This window comes from Pituophis catenifer, unplaced genomic scaffold (assembly GCF_029215685.1).
Source record: "Pituophis catenifer annectens isolate HBS135680 unplaced genomic scaffold, rPitCat1.0.hap2 SCAF_3, whole genome shotgun sequence".
Classification (NCBI taxonomy): Eukaryota; Metazoa; Chordata; class Lepidosauria; order Squamata; family Colubridae; genus Pituophis; species Pituophis catenifer.
Genome location: NW_027256883.1, coordinates 45,311,145 through 45,334,423, shown reverse-complemented (window position 1 = coordinate 45,334,423; position 23,279 = coordinate 45,311,145). Strand labels below are relative to the sequence as shown.

Genomic DNA, 23,279 nt, shown 5'->3' with positions numbered 1-23,279 from the left:
ATTTGGGGTCCTCCCAGACCTGTAGCTCCTGCTCAAAGAACCAGTGGCAGCCATGGAAAGGAGGGCCTTTGTATGTCTTCATGTTATACATCAGTTGTGCCCATTCAGAGATCAGGATGTCATGATCATTTGTGCCCCTTGTGACCTCCCATTTGGATACTGTAATGTACTGTGCATGGGGCTGCCCTTGAAGAGCATTGATAAACTTCAGTTGATGCAAAATACAGCAACAGGTAATTTACTGGTACTAGCTATTTGGATTATGTAACACCACCACTATCATTTTGCTTCCAGATGCAATTCAACATTCTGGTAATTACTTTTAAAAATCCTATATGGCTTGGGTTACTTATGGAACCATTTCATGCAGACTGTTTCTACCCATCCTGTCAAATCTAGCAAGTGAGGCATGCGATACGTTCCATCAACCAAGGAGTGTTGGCTGAGCCCCTGGGGTGAAAAAAAGGCTTTTCTGCTGTGAGGCCCACTCCCTGGAACATCGTTCATCCTGCTGGCTTTTTGGAAGGCTTTGAAGGATTGATTCTGCGGCTGAGCCTGGGGCCCTGTATATGAGATGGAGCACATTTCTTGGTCATGATTCTATGATATTTTATTTCTTGATTGAGTTTAATATTTGTATATATTTTGATTCTAATTTTATGAGCCTCCTAGAGTTATGTACTTGAGATGAGTGGCTACATACTGTACTTTTCTGAGTATAAGATGCACTCCCCCCCACAAAAGAGGGTGGAAATGTTGGTCCGTCTTATACACCGAATACAGCCATTTTTGGCCTCCTGAAGCCCCACCCCGCGGGTCCCATTTTAAAGGACACACAGAGGCTTTGGGAAGCCTGCAGAGTGCTCCTGGGGGCCAGGGAGGGGAAAAACTTTTTTTTCTTGCTTACCTCTTCGAAATCTTGGTGCATCTTATACACTGGTGCTTCTTATAGTCCAAAAAATATGGTAAATAAATAAATAAATAAATAAACTAGCAAAAACCAAAACCAACAATTTCAATTTGAGTGAAATAGCTTGGAAATTATCCTTCTGAATTTAGTGTAGCAGTTGGGGAGACCTACCATCCAACTAGTCTAATGTAGATGGTTGCCTGTTTTTTTGGCTAAAGAAATTCAATAACATCAACCTTTAGGTAAGCTCTATAGCATTTACTTCTATAAATAAATTATCTGTAATCTTTTTATAGAATAGCTTGTTAAGAACAGACTGCAAGAGTTATTTTTTCCAGAACACTGACTTAAATAAATAATTTTTAAAACTCTATTGAAATAATGCTATTAGAGAAGATTGCTTAGCTTAGTTTGTAAAGAAATGAACAGATGTAATGCTTTGATACAGTTTGGTTTAGCACAGATGCTGCAATGGGCTTTTCAAATAAAATATATGCAGTATACGTAATTTCAGCTGGATCTTCTGGCATTTTGAAGTGAAAATGTGTACCTGCAAGCTGTTTTATACTTTCTCAGTCATAATTATCTATGTTACACAGACCGCTACAGCTGCAACTCTGCCTTTATGTATGAGCCTTTCAATGATGTCTTGACAATATTCTAAATTTTGCAAGGCATATTGTTCTTCTGCTTTGTTCAGAAGCCTGTTAAATGATTTCATTTCTCTCCACAGAAAATTTATAAAGTAATCTCGTTAAAAAGCCCTTACCATAATCATTATGTAAATCGCTGATAAGACTAGAGATACAGGAATACCAGAAAAATCAGAAGGCATTTGAGAATGTGTATGCATACCCATTTTACATGATCATATTAGATTGGCACTAGAAAAAAAAGTGAATAATGGAAACACAAAAAATATAAAAACGGTACCAAAAAACGTTGATACAACTTTAAACAATTCTCACCAAATGTCTTAATTAAGAAATAACTATTCAAACATTTTAGAGATTATGAGTGAATACTAGAAATGCTGAAATCCCAAATCAGTGATGTAACTGAAATTAGAGGGGCAACTCATGAAATTACTTTCCACTTTCTATTCTCTCATCATAATGTAGAAGTATTCTGCTAAAAAGGAAGGGATTGATTGTTAAATTAAAAATGTGATTTGGAATAAGATTTCTTTGGAAATATAGAAGCTTGTTGCTTAAATCTCTTTTGTTAGACATATATGTGTATGGGTTAGTTTACATAGCTATTTTAAGAGATTATCCTTTAATACATCACTTTTGAGCTTCATATTAGAATATATATTTGGTTCTGAATGTGTAAAATTTATCATATATTTCTGCTGTAACTGCAACTGGATCTATAAAAATGCATGTGTTATGGACCCATTCTGAGGGTCCTGAGTAGATTTTGCCTGAGTAGATTTTGAAGAATACACCTAAAATGTTTTAATAGGCCTCAAAAACTTGTGTTCTAATTGGATAATTAGAACTCTGTGTTCTAATTTGTTCTAATACAACTGTGTAATGTTGGACAATGATTCAAAGTTGAGACTTTATTGCTAGAAATGAATTTTAAATCACAGCCTAAATCATTGGTATATAATCTGAAGCCCAAGATAATTGCTCAAGGTTGCTTGTAGATTCCTAATCTTTCCTTCAGTGTTTTCTGAGGGTTTTTTTTAGCAAAGAAGCTAACATTAAACAATCTGCTGTTCCGATCAGATCAGATGAGATTAGAGTGGATGATGAGATGGGGCAAATCAATTTATAAAAAAGAAGGAAAATTACCATATTGCTATTTCATGTATAAGTAACAGTTCATGGATTTTCTATCCATTAGTTATTTGTGTAGAGGATGTTATTTATGTATTTTTTCATAGTTCAACTAATTATTGCATACATATTTTATTTATTTATTTATTTTATTGAATTTGTATACCACCCTACTCCCGAAGGACTCAGGGCGGTGAACAGCCATGGAATAAAACATATAAATACAAAATTTAAAATAGATTAAAACATACCATTAGGATTCCACTGATCTTCTCCTCCCAGAACGAACAAAAAATTTTCTACTTCCACAACACAGTGATGGGCACTATTGTATGGCATAACTGTGAATAAAGCAGATATATTTTATTAAGGTGCATTTCAACAGTAGGTTTAATAGTATGGTTATTCTGAGGATTTCAGGGAAGTTCAAATTTAGAATTCAATCTGGGTCGGTCACCAGGACCAAAGGTTTTGTCTTCTGAGCTTTTGGACTTGTGCTGGAGCCCATTCCCCAGGAACTTCTTTCTAGCAGAGTGTGTGCTGTTAGAGAAAAGTTTCCTGAAGATGGACTCCAGCATGAGTCCGAAAGTTCAGAAGAAACAACAACTGTCCCGGTAACCGAGTCAGATTGGATCCTGCAACATTATCCTGGGAGACATATATTTGCCTTCATTCGTTCAAATTTAGACTCTCATTTTTTTTAGTCCCAGTAAATGCGCTCAATGATCTAAAACCTGCTGTGAATCAATCCTTATAACCTGTTTAGATGGTCAGTGGCATTGTCATATCTGCTTACTGTTCTGATAAGAACATTTTGTTCTGTATCTGCAACTGAAAGCAACTTCCTTAGCGATACAGAGCCTTGGAAAATTCCAGCATAATTGATATCATAAAACAAAAGAGCTTAGAGAAGTTTGTAACAGTTTTTGGCACTCTGTGATTTGAATGAGCTGTCACAGTAGCTTCCCAAAGCATGCGGAAGGTCTCATTAGCATGCACAGTCAGTCTCAATAGCATTATCAACTAGATTTTTGAGGCAGTCTTAGCATCCACTCCGGACAAAGTTTAGCTTGCTAACAACAAATTACAGTAAACACTGTATATAAACTGTACCCCACAAAATAGAAATATTTCATAAAATGCAATAGTTAGACAGTGCTCTGTAATCATATAATAAATACTATTTTTTTTAAAAAAAATAGATTTACAAAATGTTTTTAAAAAATACCCTCAGCCAAAATACAATCTGTAGGCAACATTTCCACATCAACATTTCAAACTATTCAATAGCTTTCTCTCACACAGCAATAAGCATGCTGCATTTCCATATAGTTTTCAGTTTTTAAATTAAGGTCCTGCTGATTTAATGCCTCCTCCAAATGTATATGCTTAATTTCCTGTACAATGTCATTAGCAGCACAATCAAACATTTTCCATCCACTGAATCAGGAATCCCTTTGTTGAAAGAGCAACATTCCTTTAAAAACTGTTGTGGGGAAGTTGTAACTATGAAGGGGAGAAAAGTGAGAAAGTCCTTTTTCTGATATGTTTTTCCTAAGGTTTCCGAGGTACTAGGGAAAAAAATGCAGCATTAATGCCATAAAATGAATTGCTTTGTGGTATGTGACAGTATTAAACATCATATGTTGAAATGCATACTCACACAGCTAAATTGTACCACATGCAGCAGTTCTGGCTGGGTGTCACCAGTAGGAAAAATAATGTCCTTGTTCTGCTCATCATATGGGCACCTTAAATCTAGGTGAGGACAAATGGGGAGGTGATGTGCATGTATAGGCAGGGAACTTATTGCTTGACACGGATCAATAGAGCACTTAGAAACCAGTGCAGTGGGAAATCAATATGACTCAGGGCCAGCTCTTACTTTGTGCTGTTTTGCCAGTGCCAAAAAAAGAGGCAGCCTATCTCACACTTGAATTATTTTGGGTGATATATCTCTCATTTCATTTGTTTTATTATCTTTTATTTTTTTCAATGCACTTGAATGTAGCATATGCAAATAACAATAAGAAATATGTGCAGCTTCCTTGTGTAGGACACATTTTCTTAAAGATCAAGTAGTCCCATTTAAGCTTCTTACTGATTTTTTTTCTTAAGCAATGATGAATAAGCAAGGTGCATATTTAGTTTCCAGTAAAGGTCAAATATCATTTTCATAGTCTGTGCTCATGCAGCTATCTAAGCAAAAACAACTGATAGGCAGATAAGTTTAGTAAAAATGCATTAATTAACATTATATATTGGTGGTATATCTTACAAGCAACAAATACTATTAATATGCTATTTTATTTTAATTTGTGTCAAATGACAAGCCAATTGCATCTTCTTAGGAATTGATTTTTTTGAAATATTTATGCAGGTGAAACTCATTGAACTTCAGTTGTGTTTTTGGTTGATGTTATACTGCAGTGCCCTTCAACAGCATATCCATGAGCCTTATTAAAATGATATGATGCTATACTGAAAAACCATGCATCTGAAATGGTTGGGCCTATGAATGAGCTTTAAATTTCAAACAATGCCAATTATCTGTTAATGCAATCGATTGTACTACCCTTAAATTCAGTGTTCTTAGGTAGGAGACAAACTTATAGTACGTACATCACACTGTGTTATATTTTAGTGGTTGAAGTATTTTCATACTATTGAGCATGTCTGTTGATATGCAGTGAAATGCAAACGTAAGGCAAACAATTTATCAGAGCAGAGACTGAAAAGCCTACAAGAGTCTCAGTATTATGATTTTGTGTCATTTCAAACTCTAAAGTAATAAGCAAAGAAAGGAAAGTCCAAGAATGTCAATTAAAAAAAAGAAGTCTGAAAATGTAATTTATGAAGATCATAGTACAATTCTCTACATTACAGTTCAAATACAGGTAGAACACTGAATAGAATTGTAATATTTAAGCAGAACGATGGAAAAGAGGATGAAAGTCTATATGACTAGGTGTAAGATATATGAACATGCATGCCTAAAATAGCCATTTGAACTATGCAACACATATGGCTGAATTTTGGAGGACGTAACTTAATTTTTTTTGTACATTCCTCTTGCCCCACAATACCTTTCAACTAATCTTACAACAATTCACTAAGAATTCATGGGTGTAAATAATACAATGTACAGGCCAGTCTGCAGTCTAGTGATGCAAACCATCTCTTTTATTAATTGTATACTGTCTTCTGCTTTGCTGATTTATTTTAATATGAGTCTCAGGCTCACTCATCTTTGCATTTCATTTCAGCTCAGGTGAGTACCTATTTTCCCCTCCAAAAAGGGATTTGAAAAGAAGTTTGAACGCCACGCTCAAACACAGCCCAGTGTGAGTTTTTAGCGTGTCAGTCAGTGAGTTAGAGGGAAAGGGTAAAGAGAAGCTAATCAGGATGAAATGAGATTAAAGGCTGTCTAATTTTACAGCAACTGTGATCCATCAGCCACTGTGAAAGTGACAGTGGAAATGAATGATGGAGACAGACAGGTGGGGCTGTACATTTCACTGATTTATCCTCAAATGCACTGGGCCTTATTTTATTGAGTGAACATGACCGCATTTATCATGACTGTCATCTAAACCCACTTCTCTCCATTTAAAAAGGTCACTTTACTAGAAGGAAGTAGGATAGAGCCACTTTCAAAAGTGATTCAAAAATCTAAGAACATGAGTTTATAAAGCTTTGCAAAGGAGCTCTCAGCTTTATTAAACAAAAAGTGAAGTTAAAGAATAAAGACCAATAAATAAGAGGAAAATTTTTGGCACATGAAAAAATACATTTAAAAACAATCATTTTTTAATCCCAAGGTTCCAAAATAAAGGTGCAGCATAGGACTAAATAGTACTTATTTAGAATTATATCTTATTCTGAGGGATGAGGAGCTTCTTCCAAGTGAAGACAAATTTGATTTCTTCCAATAATTGTTTGAGAGGATCCGCTACTCCTTCTACTATGTATACTGATTGGGCTATAGGAATATGTTTCTGTCTATCAACTTTAACCAATTTGTGAAAAAAAAAGCAAAAGTATCCAGCCAACAATCAGGAAAAAGCAAAAGGGAAAAATATTTGCCTACTGCATCGTATTTGAGGAACTGCTACTTCCAACCTTAGATTCACTTTTGGTGTATTCCAACCAATAAAAAAGGCAACACAACTTGAAATAACACCTGCTCTGTCACATATGAAATATTATCTAAATCCTAAATTTACAAAAGAACTGGAGAAAAATTAACATTAAGGTAGTTGCTAGCTAATTTAAGAATACACATCTTTTTTAAAAATATCATGTGAGCTTTTTTGCAAGAAATATAACAAAAGTGAGAAATGCTAAAGACATTAACCATTTTATTTTTGGAAGATGTGTGATTGGTACTTTTAAAGGTAAAATACATATACACTGGCTGTATCTCCAAGCCATGGCTTTGCCAAGCTTAGCATGACACAGTACTGTACCCAGGGTGGATAAAAATCAATGATTTTTTAAAAAAAAAATCAAAAAAATCAGATTTTTTTAATTTAAATCGGATTTTTTTGATTTTTATCAAATTTATTTTAATAAAAAACTTTTGGGGTAAAACTCTATCGTAAGGTAGTTTTCTATTTAAGATACATAAATAATTTAGTTTATTCAGCATGAAATGGAGCTTAGTTATGTAGCATGAGGCTGTATATTCTGCAACACTGGGACTATCGGTGAGTCAACAGTGGGTCAAAGGAGTAGCAGAGATGACAGTTGCGCTTTAAAAATTATGATTTAAATCAAAATGATTTAAATCAAGCCTTTTTACTAGTGATTTAAATCATGATCTAAATTGTGATTTAAATCAAATCCACCCTGACTGTACCTTTGCCTATCTTGAAGTTGGAGTTGGAGTTTTAAGAAATATATTAATGGCTTGGCTCTCTGGCTTTACACAGGTGGACAAAGATTAAGTCCCTTGTTCATACCTTATGATAGGTTTGACTAACCATATCACAAATTCTCATTGGCTATTTCAACATTACAGCTTACTGTGACATATGAACTGGAGATACTGATGAAAAATGATTTTTTAAAAAGCCCTTCTCTACTCAGTGGAAGGACACTGTTTCTACAAAGAATGGTTTTCCTTATCATCTTTCTCTGGTAAGATCTCCCTCTTTATCTGCCCTTGAAACAGGATTTTTTTTTCTTTTAGAACATGGAGGAAAAAAATTGGGTTTACTCAACAAAATGGGTAGAGATTATTGCTGAATGAAAAGATATACTAGCAACTTCCTCAGCATGTATTATCAACTTAATACTGGCACCAATGGCTTCTGCCTTGATTCTCCCTATTCTCCCATTACTCAGTACTTTTCTTATGGTAAAATAATGAACACTAAATGTAACCAAGATGAAAGGACTACAGATCTTTGGATGATCTAGCATTCTTTATGATTTATGGATTATTGCATGCTGTTTTGCTCGAATGATTTTGACTCAACAGTGACTCTTGGAAAAAGTCAATGTTCTCAAAACTTCTTCATTTCAAGACTGTTTCTCTGACTGTAGACTAGTGGTAGGTACTCCATAGTTTAAAAATGAGTAGCTTCTCTGGATTGATAGATATCATTGACTTTTTAATAGCAGGACATAATATGTCTGAATTGGGAGAACTTCATGTGATGAAGAAACCAAAGCTGAAAGATGCATGATAGGGTAGGGTTGATTGTTTAATGAAGTACTTATACAACTGCCATGAATTATTCCTTTAATTGAATTCAATGTGTGTGTGTGTGTGTGTGTGTGTGTGTGTGCACGCACATGTGTGTGAGAGAAATTGCAAATACTGTTTTACACTGGTATAGAATAACTTTATGAAACAGATGAAACAAGCACTAAACCTTGGTGTTATGTATTCACTCAAACTCCCTCAGTATAACAGAAAGACCCACGAGATAATATTCAGCTGCAAATATATGGAAAAATTGAGAAAATTCTAAGGAGGAATGAACTCTTAATTCTACTCCATAGAACTATAGGTTCTTTTTAAACAAATCTATGTTTTTGTACTAACACTGTTTGGAAACTATTTTCTGTTAAAACATGTAATACTATTGTTCAGAAATAAACACTCAAAACAATTCTATATAGACCAGTGTATAGTGTGTGTACTATGAGGAAAGTAGTATTTTTCCCAAATAAGTAGCAGCATGTGCTATTATGCAAAAGTTTGAAAAACAGTATTTCAAATTAGAAATACTACACATTGTTAGTTGTTATACCTAGTTGTAAAAGAGCAAATCATGAATCACGGACTCAAATGATTTCACTGAAATTCTATACTGGTGCACTCACAAGTAATCCATACAGTAGTCAATGGAACGGATTTCCAGGGAAATAAGATCTGCAGTCCTAAACATGCTGGATTCAGTGTTCATCAGGTCTTATTTTTGAGTAGCCATATGTGAAGTTACACCGTCAGCCTATCAAATTAATCATAATAGTTGCAGTATTTTTGCTACCTTGTTTTTTGCTTTAAAACTAGTCATCCCCTCATCTATTGCAATTGTGGAATAAACTATTAGATGGTTCACAGCTGCCTTTCTGCCTATGGCCTACCTCAAGATGATTTGAATTATTGTATTAATCAGAATTTCCAGCCAACCAAAAACAAAGAAGTGAAATGCAACAAAAATGACATTGCTGATTTCTTTCTAGCAGTAAGCTTCTTGTTTGTTCCTCTTGTTCAATTTGAAGGGAAGAAATCAAATGCACTCTACAGGAAACATGTATATTTGGTGCTGATCCTGATAAGTACTGAGCTCCTACACCTTCCATTGATTAAATTTAGCATTAAATCCTAATTATCTGCTTTTCTTGTCTCAGACCCTATGCCAAATTGGATGTGAATCAGTTCTTGATTTCTCTGACAGTCCAAACACATCTGGATTTTCATTCTGCACTTCAGTGCTAGAAAAAGAATTGCTTCTGTTTGCTGCCTTATGGCTGTCTTATGCATTACATCTCAAACAAGTTCCTGCAGCTTCTCTATTAGTTAGCTATATTTTTTTCTGTTTTCTTATGATTGAAATCAAACTATAAACACATGGCTGGAATAGTAAGACTGCAAAAGTTAATGAAATAAATAAAACTATTTTGCATTTTAAAACTAAACACATGAAAATAAAACTGCAGATGGCAAATGCAACCCTGAAAAAGGGTACCCCCTTTTTTCAAACAAATGGAAAAGTTTATTTTACAAAAATAACATTACATTAAGCAAAATTTGTAGTGCTGTTAAAACTATGCAATACTTTAGATTTGATTCACAAGAGCTGTTTTGAAAATTGTCAGCACCTGTCTATAAATTATTAAAACAGCTATAAATGGTATGTCCATTTATAGGGCTGCAAAACAGCAGAAGCATCCCCACAGCAGCCATATGACTGTAGAAAAAAACATGGCTGATTTAATGAGCTACAAATAGATAGTGAGTTCATTTTCCTGCACATTTTGAAGCACCTCTTCTGAATACAATTTTCCAATTACATATCACATATGTTTGTCCTCACCTTAATTTTTTCACCCAAGACAAAGGGGGAAAAAATCCAAATTATAGCAGCTCGTCATAGCGCAGAACCATGTATTTTATCATACTTCAAAATTGATTTTATGCAGAGAACATAAAAGGTTCCTGGACCAGTTAAAATTATCCTTCATATTGATGGGACCCTGTATGAAGAACATAAATGGACAAATGCAATGAGGTCTATATGGGACTGTCCTGGAATACCATTTACAAGCTATAGCTGTTTCAAAATGTGAAGAACAAGTATTCCATGTGATTCTACTGCTCCACAAACTGCACAGGTATAGTTACCTTCTGGTTGCAGTTCAAGTTGTGGATTAGCACTTATAAAGAACTCTGTAGCATACAGTTTAATTGTTTGAGGGACAGCCCTTTTCCAATTGTTTCTGACTGCTGGTCTAGTGAGTTCAGGAAGAGTGGGTGCACCTTCAATTAAATAGTGTCACCTCTTGGGATCTAGAAAGTATCCCTTATCTTTTGTGAAAGTGTATCCCTCCAGAGATCCATATGGTTCACATCCTGTTGATATTCAGAAAGTCACTAAAAATTAAATTGTTTTCCCAGGCCTTGGGCAAGGGTAGTGGTTGAATCCCTGTAGGATTACTTTGTTTGCAATAGAGTACTTGACTTCTGGATGTAGAACTGGACATGTGATTGGTACATTTTTTAAACTGTTCCTGCTTTTCTTAAGTGTATGTTACTTAGTGTTGTTTGGAGTTTGGGAGCCTCTAAGTTGAAACAAATAAGCAAACAAACAAAAAAAACAATCTAAGCTGCTGAATAATAACCTATCATCTCCATGGCATCCAAATTTTTCACATCACTTCCTCCTCAAAGATTATATATAAATGTAGCTTCAATACCTTTTCTTAAAGAAATAGGGTTTCTTTGACACAATGTTGAAGGATATCTGAAATTAAAAATATCTGTTGCATAAAAGTGCCACCCTATTTTTACAAAACTTCCTTCCCTCAAGGAATACAAGAAGTTCCAAAAATCAAATAGAACTAAAATAACAACTGAAGAGAGAAGGGCACGACACAGGTTATGCCAACAATACATGCCACAACTAGATATGTAGCAAGGAAAAAAGGGTATAAACCAAATATAGATGTACAGTTTTTGGAAAGTGCATTTGTTAGCATTACAACATCTTTAAAGCAGGATTTCAAGGGAACAACTACCGCAGTCTATAAATCTGTAACGTCTATCTCTAAATGGATCAATTTCCTTACCATTGCCAAAATACCATGACAATTATGTTCACTGTTAAGCTACCGGTATGTGTGTATTGTAGTGAAAAGTGCTGCTACAAAAGGCAGCATTACAGTTTCTATTTGAGACCACATGAAAGAAGAGCACAGAATCTGAATTTGATGTCAGCACTGAAAGATGTGCAGTCAATCTGAGGACAGCAGCCACGAACTGTGCACCTCTAACTTTCTGCCTGACCTCTAATGGAAAAGTGTGTCTGCAGCACTCTACTCCCAATTGCCTGCTATCATTTTCTGATGTTCTCCAACAATAGCCGTCTGTTGGGAAAACTTTTAATTTGCCAGCAAATTACAGCACTTGCTAGTGCCACTAGCAATTTGCTTGAAAGTGGATGTGTAGGCTGGAAATTTGGGGAATTGAAATTCAATCCATATGAAGACACTGGGTTATAAAAGGTTGCCACAGGAGTGCTACCCCTTGCAGGTGTAAACTTGGGTTGTGCAGTACTTAAAAGTCAGTCGCTAAAATATTGTTTGGAATGATAGGTGCTACAACAAACGAATGTGTCCTCACCTACAATAGGTTGCTAGGTTTGTGCTTCCATGAAGCATTTCTTGAAGTTCAGATCTGAAACATAGCACAGCCCCAGGATACAGTATAAATGAGCAAAATTTAGAAACAAAGTTAAAACATTTTGCCTCTTTCTATCCTAGGGAAAGAAATGAAGAGAATTGGAACAAATGCAACAAAATAACTAGATGGATGGATGGATGGATGGATGGATGGATGGATGGACGGATGAGAGAGGAAGGGAGATTTGAAGATGTTTTTTGGTGCAAGATTTTTAAAAATGATGTAATAACAAGTACCAGAGATTCAAACAGATATAAAGCATATTCACTAGTTTTCTCTAATCTGACACATTTCATGTGTCATGTGCATTTCACAGCTTCATGTATTTCTCTTGTTCATTGCCATTTCCCATGAAATGGAAATTGGCTTATGTAACAGCCATAGGTTATTTTTTGTTCGTTTTGTTTTTCAGTCTATTCCTCTTTTCTTCTTCTTCTTTTGTGGTTCTTGAACCAGGAAAAAAGAACTCGAGTCATAAGGAAGCTAAGCAGATTTTATGGCTACTTCTGCTTTTAATAGTTTGTATTCATTTGTTGCTTTTTTGCATCCCAAAGACCCAAGGATTGGTTCTCAATATTTTCAAATGGGACTGAAAAAGAGTTGTTTGAAATCTGGGAAAGCAGCAACCAGTCACTATAAAAACAATATTAATCTTAAATGTTAATGCTGATCTGATACAAAATGGCTCACATTTTAAGTCTATCTATGCATTTTATACTTTGTTGTGAACCATGTAGGAGGAGAGCCATTTTGGCCTATGCTAGCCAAGTCAGAAAATGTTGGGTAACACTTTTTAAAACTAATAGTCATTAAAGTGTATATCCTATAGTATCAAACCATTTCAGTGGTTAGTATTGAAAAGTGCTACCGGACTCTTTTGTGGCTACTATGTTGTGAGTCAGAAAGAAGGGATAAACATATTGTAAAAAATAAAACATTTGCACAAAAAGATTGATATTAACATTGCAATTATTAGCCCGATAATGATGCATTTCATCTAGGGGAATCACTGAATCTATTTTTATGTGGTGTCAAGGATGCTTCTGTAGTAATGTGGCCACTGTTTGCTCAAGCTTCTCAGTGCAAGGCTGACAGCCACTTCAACAAGTCACTGAAGTAGAAGTTCTGATGCTTGCAACTGTTGACTTAATAAGTGAGATACAGTGAATATAGAAGGGCCATAAAGAATTCTTTGCTAAACTAAATTAGATGACCAAATTCAAAGTGTTAATGTGTTCACAAGAGAAGGATATATTAAGACATTAAATTCAATTCTGTTTCCTGAATATTACACTTTACCTATTATTCTATTAAGGTAACTTGCTGCTCTTCATAACAATTATTACTACATCTCAAATATTCTAAGGTATTTATAGACTATCTTTCAAAAATCTCCATTATAAATTAGAATATGAGATATTACTTATTTGAAACTAGATTCTATATTTCTTCCACTTAATAAAGCTACCATCATTTAATCCTGGATGAGAATGCTGACCTAGCCTGTATCACTGAAACCTGGTTGGAAACTGAGAGGGGCTTTTGCTTTCTGAAATGTGCCCACTGAAGTTTTGAGTGTGACACCAACTGTGATTCCAAGCAAGAGGTGTGTGTGTAGCTGTTGTCTTCTGTGAGTCAAGTGACAGCCTGGGGGAGGGGAAACGGTCTTTGCATTCCTCTAATGCAGGGGTGTCAAACTCAATGCCCGCAGGCCGAATGCGGCCCATGGGGTGGTTAAATCTGGCCCGCAGGGCTACCCTGGAAACAATGAAAGACTGACCCATAGTGCCTCTGCCAGGGAAAATGGAGCTCTCTGGCAGAGCACTGCAGGAGGCCGTCACAGCCAAAAACAGAACCTGGGAAGGGTGCCCCCGACACAAATGATATCGAGCTGGCCACACCCACCCAGCCCCCCCGAGGTCAAATGCAACCCTGATGCAGCCCTCAATGAAATCGAGTTCGACACCCCTGCTCTAATGCATCCATGAAAGCCTTTCCTGCACTGGGAGACCTTGCTCACTGTCACTCATGCCTTGGTCATCTCCAAACCTCATTTGAATTATGCATTGTACAAGGGGCTGCCCCTGAAGACCACCCAGAAGCTACAACTGATCAATGTGTGGTGGCACATGTAGTGATGGTGCCCCTAGATTTACTTTTGTAATACCAGTGCTGTGCAAGCTACACAGGGTTCCAGTTTTCCTCCAATCTAATGCATAAAACATCAAGTATGTTCAGAATCCCTTTTGGCATGTGGATCTAGCCCAAAACTTCAAAAAGGAGTTTAATTTAGCCCTTTGCTTCAAAAGATTGGTTTGACTGAAGCTGTGTTCAATTGAAGCAATCCTTCAAAAGTCCCTACATTCTTAATATATATTTTTAACAGAAAGCTGGAGAGTTTTATTTAATATATTAGACTATATGTTAGCCACTAATCTGAATATTTTTTTATAATTTATGTCACAACCTGACAATCTAATAATTTGCAAGTTTCATAAAACATGAAATTCACATTGCATTCCATATAGCATGAAATTAATAGGAATGAAAATCTAAGATGATCCTTACCACTTAAGACTTAAGCATTCCTAAAAATATTTATTTATCTGCTTATGTAAAACATGTTTTATGTTATAATCCCCCTTTTTAAAAAATCCCAGAACATCAAGTTATATCAGTGCAAAGATCGGTATTTAGAAATTTCATTCCAACCAATGCAATCTACTTGTCAGTACACTTAGTTCATCTAGATATAAAATCCAGTGTCTCTTTTTGCAAGTAATAACATGAGAAAGATGATATTATAAAAGAAACATCAGAAATAAAATTAATAACAAATAATTATATTCTTTTTTAATAGAACACATCCTGTTGTTTGGACAGTAATCTAATTCCATTTTTTCTTTCTCTCTCATCTAATTGGCTTTTTTAAAATGTTCATTGATAGTAGGGTAAGAAAGCAAGGGTTTTAGCCCCAGTTCATCCTTATCATTTTAACAAGTACAACAAGACAAAAGCATTAAAGTAAAATTAATCATGTCAAAGGATTTTAGCAAAAACAAGTGAGATCATGCAGAAAGCATCGCTTTGTCTACTGAAGTCTCGCTCTGATTAAAAACATATAATGAAAGTAAAAGTGATACATCATTGCCTTAGTGGCTATATTTTTTAAAGAACTATACAGCTTTGAATAACTCTGTCTCTTATAGGTGACAATTACTTTAGTTCATTTCCAACAAATAAAGCAATTCTTCCAAAATCCTTTGATAATTGTAATTTGGCTTGATCACTTTAAAATAAATTATTTTTTTAGAACTGAACAACTGCTGCAGATTTTACATAATACAACTAAAAATCTAAGCATTAGTACTGTATCTGATTTTTATTTAAACAATTCTATTGATAAGCCAAGACAATTTATATCTTATTATTTATATTATATTATTATTATATTATATATATATTTATATTATATTATATTATTTATATTATTTTATTTTATTTTATATTTATATTATTTATATCTCGCTTTTATTATTTTTACAAATAATTCAAGGCAGCAAACATATCCAACACACCTATTTTCTCCCCAACACAAACCCTGTGAGATGAGTTGGGCTGAGAGAGAGACAGAGAGTGACTGGTCCAAGGTCACCCAGCTGCCTTTCAGGGCTAAGATTAGACTAGAACTCACGGGTCTCCTGCTTTTCTAGCCTGGTGCACCAAACTGGCTCTCTATCCAAAGTTCAACTTTAAAAAAAATCAATTTACTTCACAATCTTATGCATATTTCTTTGGAAATATTCCTCATTGAATTCACTGGTATTTGCTCACAGGTAAGTAGGTACAGATTTGCAGCTTTAAAGTTTAATTAATCACATATTTATGCTGATAAAGATGATAACGAAGTTTTGTGCTGCTCACCTGAATCACCCAATTATGTCATGGCTAATGCTAATTTATATAAAATGCACGTCCTGTACATGAAACAGCGGATGGGTTAGGAAAGCACCACGTCCTACTCATATTTAGTCCTCTTTACAAATGTGGAACTTTCTTCTACATGAAATGTTGGGTTCATCTTATGGAAGTCAAATTTTAAATATTTTAATTTTAAAGTGTTGCTGTGAAAAGCATTTCTGCTCAATGTATCCCGTTTGTTAAGGATTTATTGGAGGATACTGGCATAGACCTGACAATTATCTTTCTTGAAATTTTTTTAAACCAAAGTGGGTAACTGATAACGCACAATTTGGAATGATAGGTAATACTCAACTTACTACTACACTTGAGACTGGAATTTCCATCATAACTCATTGTGGTCATAAGTCAAGTCACAATGTGACTGGATCTAATTTTACAACCATTTTATGATGGTTAGCTGAATCACTGAGGACATTAAGTGAATCATGTAGTTGCTAAATAAATCCAGCTTTCTCAATGGACTTTTATTTTGCCAGAAACATATAAGAGCTAATATGACAATCTTCAATATTCAGAAAACATACTTGCTTCTCACTGCAGTTAAGCACATTGAAAGGTTTGATAAAACAAATGTAGGTTTTATGCAACGATGCCAACATGGAAGTGGCAGTAATGAGAAGAAGTTAAGGAACCTGGGTGAACTAGCCTTGCCCTCAGAAGAAGAAGAAGAAGAAAAAAGCAGGCTGGATGGTATTCATACACAACTCCAGATTCCCATCCAGTTATCTCATACTCAATGATAGCACTGGGAAGAACTCAAAACTGCTCGCAATTTAAATTTAAAGTAATTTAAATTGCTGGATTAGGAGTGGGAACAGATCTGATGCTGAATGATTAATCCATAGTCTTGCCATCTCAAAATAACACATTCCATGTGGTGCATTTGCTCGAGGTGAGATCCATCTTCAACCATGGAAACTCACCCTATGACTTTGTGGAAATCACTTTCTTTCCATCAAAGTCTACCTTAGCTGAAGTTGTTGTAAGGATAAAAATGAAGAGAGATCCACCCTGTAAGGAGATTACTGTACCTATTTTCTCAGCACTGCAGAAGTAAATGAATGGCAATGGCAATGTAGAACATGCTGCTGGAATCAATGGAAACTTTGGAATCACAGACAGCATCTCAGTTGGAACCACCAGAATAGCTGAATCAGTCAGCTACTTCTTTTTCTTTATACGATCAAAATGATGTTTAGAGGATTTATTTCCTTTTCTTCATGTTATTCCACTTTGATTTGCTCAAAGGCAGTAACCAATCAAAGATTCCTCTGAATGCCAGAGGTCACTGGACTGAGTTTGTCAATGGCAATGGCATTTACTATTGCTAAACTAACTGTTCCACAGAATATAACAGCCTGGAAGGAACAGATGTATGATTTAAGATGTTACTGGCCTGCAACACTTTCTCCCATAGTGATGCTAAGAAACCATCACTGCTTTCTGGATAGACTTTTAGTAAGAAATACACATCTTCACATCCTGGCTTTCCCAAATACACAGCAAATAGAAGAAATTGATATCAGATGGCAGTAATTTACAACTGCACTTTGAGTGCTTGCAAAACAGAGTCCTTACAGCCATAAACTCTTGAGAATGGCGGTAGAGGAACCACTGCAGAAAAGTCTGCATTTCACACTCAATCTCTCCAAAGTGAAATGAAAATGAAAATAATGAAAGAGATTAAGAGTAAATATAATTAAGCAAAGGAAAGATTTTCAGTTTCACACTTGATGGAAAACATGCAAAGGCTCTCCTGCTGATCAGAGAAAACTGATAGCAAGGGAGGAAAATCTTAGATCATTAAGTCCCATCAAAGTCTCTGCAGTGGTGGAAGGTGCCCAAAATGACTATGTATAGACACAGAACACAAATATGCAATATCACAAAGACCAGAATAAAATCCTTAAGCAACATAGATTTTACGAATTATGCAAGGCAAAGGATTTTTTTTAAATTTGCAAAAACTAGTATAAGCACACTCACCTTTCAATTTTCTACATGGTACTGGGTATGCTAGTTTATATGGAAACCAAAAGATGTGATATATTTACCACTTTATGAAATAAAGTCAACTGAAGCAAGTTAAATGTTAGTTTTCCCTGTGGAGGTAAAAAAATATGGAAGGAAACTATTCTTCTCTCTTGCATCCACCCCCAATCATGGTTCCATTTGATGTGCTCCATACATAGTTCCAACACGTTTTTCATCTTTATATAAAACAATAAATCATTAATCCTTTATGTTTATGCTCCCTCACTCCTGTCCAATTTCACAGGCACATAAATTCTGAGTCATACTATACATATATTGCTTGTTAAAATTACGCTGATAAGCTGCTACATCAAATATCACATAAAAGGGTTTTTGCATCTGCAATGGAAGTTACCTTTGTTCTCCTTCCTCCTTCAAACTAGCTCACATCCCAAATCTACTCCAGAGTCTTCCCCAACTTTCTGCAGCAGATTTAAAATTGCGTAAATATGTCAATTCATCCTATTATTACTTATGGATCTACCAGGAATCTGACACTTTTGATAGAGATAATTTTGTGATGCTCCACTTTGCTCACATAAATTTGTATGGGAGACAAGATACTAGGTAAGATAGTATGAAACTAGTTATAAAACTTTGACAAATTAGAAACTTTGATAGGAACTTATTCATGAGATAACAATCTCATCACCTAATTGATTATTGCTACTGATGTCAACTGGTGAAATGAGAATAGACTATATGTGACATCAACAGCTTAAAAAAAAAGCTTTGATTTGTTGAATTAAAATGGGAAACTGGAATCACCTTAACATCTTGAATTCCTAAGATATTAATGACAATATTCCATTAGTATCTTGAATTCCTAACTTTGGAAAAAATACAGTATGTTTACCAAATTAAATCAAATTAATCAATGTCAAATTTAAAAGGCGGTAAAAGTTCATTTCTAAACTTGCAGAGTAATACACATAACCATATGGAGATAAAATTGACCCAAAGAGCCTTGGTAGTACAGTGGTCTAAAGCACCCTGTTATTAAGACCAGATGCCTGCAATTACTGCAGGTTCGAATCTCACCAGGCTCAAGGTTGACTCAGCCTTCCATCCTTTCTAAGGTAGGTAAATTGAGGACCCAGTTGTGGGGGCAATAAGCTGACTTTGTATAAATATACAAAAAAAAAAAAAAAAAAGGATGAAGGCTATTGCTTAGCACATTGTAAGCCACCCTGAGTCTCCGGAGAAGGGCGGCATATAAATCAAATTTTAAAAAATAAATAAATAAATAAAAAGAGAAGTTGGGAGCTAAATAATATTTTAATTAAAGATTGCATTACTTTATGCTAATGGAAGATATATCCTTCTGGGGCCTTGTTCTCATCAGTAGAAGGAGTTAATACAATTCTGCGAATGAAACAAATTACCTCAAATATGGCAAAAGACAGAGGAGAGGAAATGACAGAGAGCTGACAAGCGTAAGATACATAATTCTTCTTGAATTTACCAAGCCTTCTCAGGAACTGCTTCTTTAGGCCATTTTAGCTCACCCTTTGTCCTGATTAAAAATAAGCAGAACTATGGGAAGTTCAGCTTGGATGAAAAATTTATGAGAGTGAATGTAGAAAGGATAACTATATCCTCCACTTTTTCAAATCCCTTTTCTTGTATCCTTCATAAGTATATCACTCAGTCTTAACCAGAGCTTGATAAAATAAAATAAATCATTTAATTTTTTTTTAAATTGCTATAATTAATGATACTTTGTGTTCAGAGCTAGCAAGCTGAAATTAACAAAGACTGAAGCTAAAATTTTTGCATTCCTTACAATCGTATCAGAGAAAAGGGAGAGAAAATTGGCTCTCTTAGCATGCAAATATAACCACACATTTTAATTTCCCCATCACTTGGGAAAATTCTATTTTTTACATAGCAGAGAGGTTGCTTTAATCTGCCTTGAAGGAGGAAAAATTATGCCTTGTCCTCCAAAAGGCAACTCTTAGACTCAACCAACTTACATAATTATTGTCAGTCTCCAACCCATCGTTTCTTGTTAAGTGAAAACTTAAATTTCAACTACAGAGACTCTAGATCAGGGGTGTCAAACTCAAGGCTTAGATCTGGCCCACGGGGCCAGCCTGGAAATATCAAAGGACTGGCCCGTGGTGCCTCTGCTGGCCAAAACAGTCTGTGTGGGGGCTGCACATAGCCCGCTTTCAGCTGGCAGAGTGCTGCAGGAGGCTGGGGATGCTGTAAACAGGCTGCCCGGAGCCTCCACATTTATTATTATTATTTTATTTATTTTATTAATCGAACTTCTATACCGCCCTTCTCCTTTTGGACTCAGGGCGGTGAACAGCCAAAATAAAATCATTTATATATAACATTACAGTTAAAAATAGATTTAAAATAATTACATAAATTTGGTCCGTAATTTAAAACTTGTCAATATAAAATCCGTATCAAAATTTTAAAACCAACTATAAAATCAAGACAGACCAGCTAACTGAAAAAAGTAAGTTTTTAGGGCCCGACGAAAAGTCCGGAGGTCGGAGATCACTCGTATCTCTGGGGGTAGATTGTTCCAAAGGGTAGGTGCCACCACAGAGAAGGCTCTCCTCCTGGGGGTCGCCAGCCAACATTGTCTGGCTGACGGCACCCTGAGAAGGCCCTCTCTGTGGGAGCGAACCAGCCGGTGGGAGGCTATTGGTGGCAGAAGGCGGTCCCGTAAGTACCCCGGCCCTAAGCCATGGAGCGCTTTAAAGGTGGTCACCAACACCTTGAAGCACACCTGGAAGTCCACCGGAAGTCAATGCAGCTCGCGCAGGAGTCACATGGGAGTGCCCCGTCGCTCCCATAATCCCCCGCGCGGCCGCATTCTGCACCAGTTGGAGCCTCCGGGTGTACCCCAAGGGGAGCCCCATGTAGAGAGCGTTACAATAGTCCAGACAAGAGGTGACGAGTGCTTGAGTGACCGTGCGTAGGGAGTCCCGATCCAGAAAGGGGCGCAACTGGCGTATCAGGCAAACCTGGTAAAAAGCCCCCCCCCATGGTCCATTTTCAGCCAGGAGAACACTGCAAGAGGACTGGCTTGGACTGGATTACAATTATGTGGCCTCAAGTAAGTGCCTGATCTGGACAGAAAACAAGCAACATGCTATGTTAATACTACAGTTTAATGCAAGATTTTACATACTGTAGGTCCATTTAATCTACAATCAACAATCTATTCTGTATTCTATATTCTGTATTCTATTCTGTATCTATAATTGACAGCCATTTCTATTTACTATCCTGGAAATTTACCTCTGCTGTTAGATCTTGTATTATCATGTTATTCATGCTATTGTATTTTTATTATTAGTTGAATAATAAAAATACAATAGTATAAATAGCTTTTCTGACTGGAAAAGCAATTTAAACAATGGAGTATACATTTAGAAATAAAAAGTTTAGTGGAATATGAAGAATAAGTAATAAATGTTTGCCAGTAATAACTGGTAGAAGAGATAGGAAAATGGTTATAGTAAAGAAATGTGAAAAGAACATCAAATGCCCACCATGGCCACGCCCACCCAGCCACGCCCACCCAGCCACACCCACCATTACCACACCCAAGTCTGGCCCTCCGAGGTCAAACACATCCCTGATGTGGCCCTCAATGAAATTGAGTTTGACACTCCTGCTGTAAATAAACTGGATTATCTGGATCCCTTCCCATGAGTTTTAGGGAATGGGATGGAGATTGTATTGGTTGCTCTGGATGACCTGTGTTGAAACTTGGGGGAGAGGAGAGTGCCTCTCCATATTCTGTTTTATCAGTCATAGTACCCTTTTGGGCATCTCTTAGGGCTGCCTTGCTGTGGTTCCTTCCTGAATAGACAGTTTCAAATGGTGTTGAGAGGGAAGAAGTCAAGCTCTTGGACAATTCAGTGTGAGGTGCTTCAGGGGTTTGTTCATCCTCCCCAACTTATTTATCATCTACATGAAACCACTGAGAGAAGTCATCCATCCATTTATGGCTAATTATCGTCAATTTGCTGATGACACCCAACTTTATAGCTCTACTCCAAGCCAAATGACAATGGAACTTTTCACTTTCTGAAGTTATAAGGGGGTGAATAGGTGAATCAGATTTCAGCAACCCAGAATTAATGCTGGCAGAGGAATTTTCTGGATGGTTCACTTCAGGGGTAGGTTCTACTTACCTTTACTGTCGATTTGCAATGGGACCGCACATGCATGCTTCGCTCGCACGCATGTGCGCTCTTCTGCGCAAGCACAGAAGCATTTTCATGACGTCAAGGTCAGTGGGCGGAGCCTGCCGCCGGTTTTACTACCGGTTTTATAGAACCAGTGCGAACTGGGGGCAACTCACCACTGGTTCACCTATTACTCTAGATATAGCTGAACATCCCATGAAGGAGCTGGGATGCAATCTGGAAGTTCTCATGGACTCATATCTTCTGCTGCAGCAGCACATGAAAGCCATGGCTAGGAGAACATCTGACCTTTTGTGAACCAGCCAACTGTATTTTTCACTGGAATAGGAGGTGCTGAAGATAGTGACTCATACCTTTCTAATCTCTTGGTTAAACTACTGCAATTTGTTAGGACAGTGTTGACTTACAATCGGTCCTCAGCCTTATATCCTCACTGCATCCCCCCAATCATGTGACCAAAATTTAGGTGCTTGGCCATCAGCATGTATTTATGACAGTTGCAGCATCTTGGAGACAGATTATCTCCATTTGTAATCTTCCCAGCTGGCTTCCAACATGCAAAACCAATGGGGGAAGACAGATTCACTTAATGACCATATAATTCACTTAATAACTATGGTGATTCACTTAACACCATGGTAAAAAAGGGCATAATCTGTGATTCACTTAATAATTGCCTCACTTAGTGATAGAAATTCTGATCCTAATTGTGGCTGTAAGTCATGGACTACCTGCACATTGACAATATATTGAGGTAAGATGGATTGGAAGAAGATGAGTGGAGTTATAAAATTGTAGGAAGAAACATCAATAACTTGCTCTATGTTGATATTGCTATTCCAATAGCTGAAATGCAAATGATCCGGAAACTCTAATAAGGAGAATCAAGGAACACCATAAACGTACAAAGACCAACTAATGACAAGTACAACAACCCTCCTTAAACTGATACTGAATAAATGGTA

General features: G+C 36.2%; 1 protein-coding gene across 1 annotated transcript in view; it reads right to left on the bottom strand.

Moving 5' to 3' along the window:
- The window catches only part of KLHL14 (kelch like family member 14), a 74,022-nt gene that overhangs the window by 25,841 nt on the left and 24,902 nt on the right, over nt 1-23,279 (bottom strand). Inside the window, exon 3 of the mRNA XM_070942320.1 lies at nt 2,949-3,038. Coding sequence (XP_070798421.1) covers nt 2,949-3,038 — 90 coding nt within the window. The remainder of the gene's footprint in view (nt 1-2,948; nt 3,039-23,279) is intronic.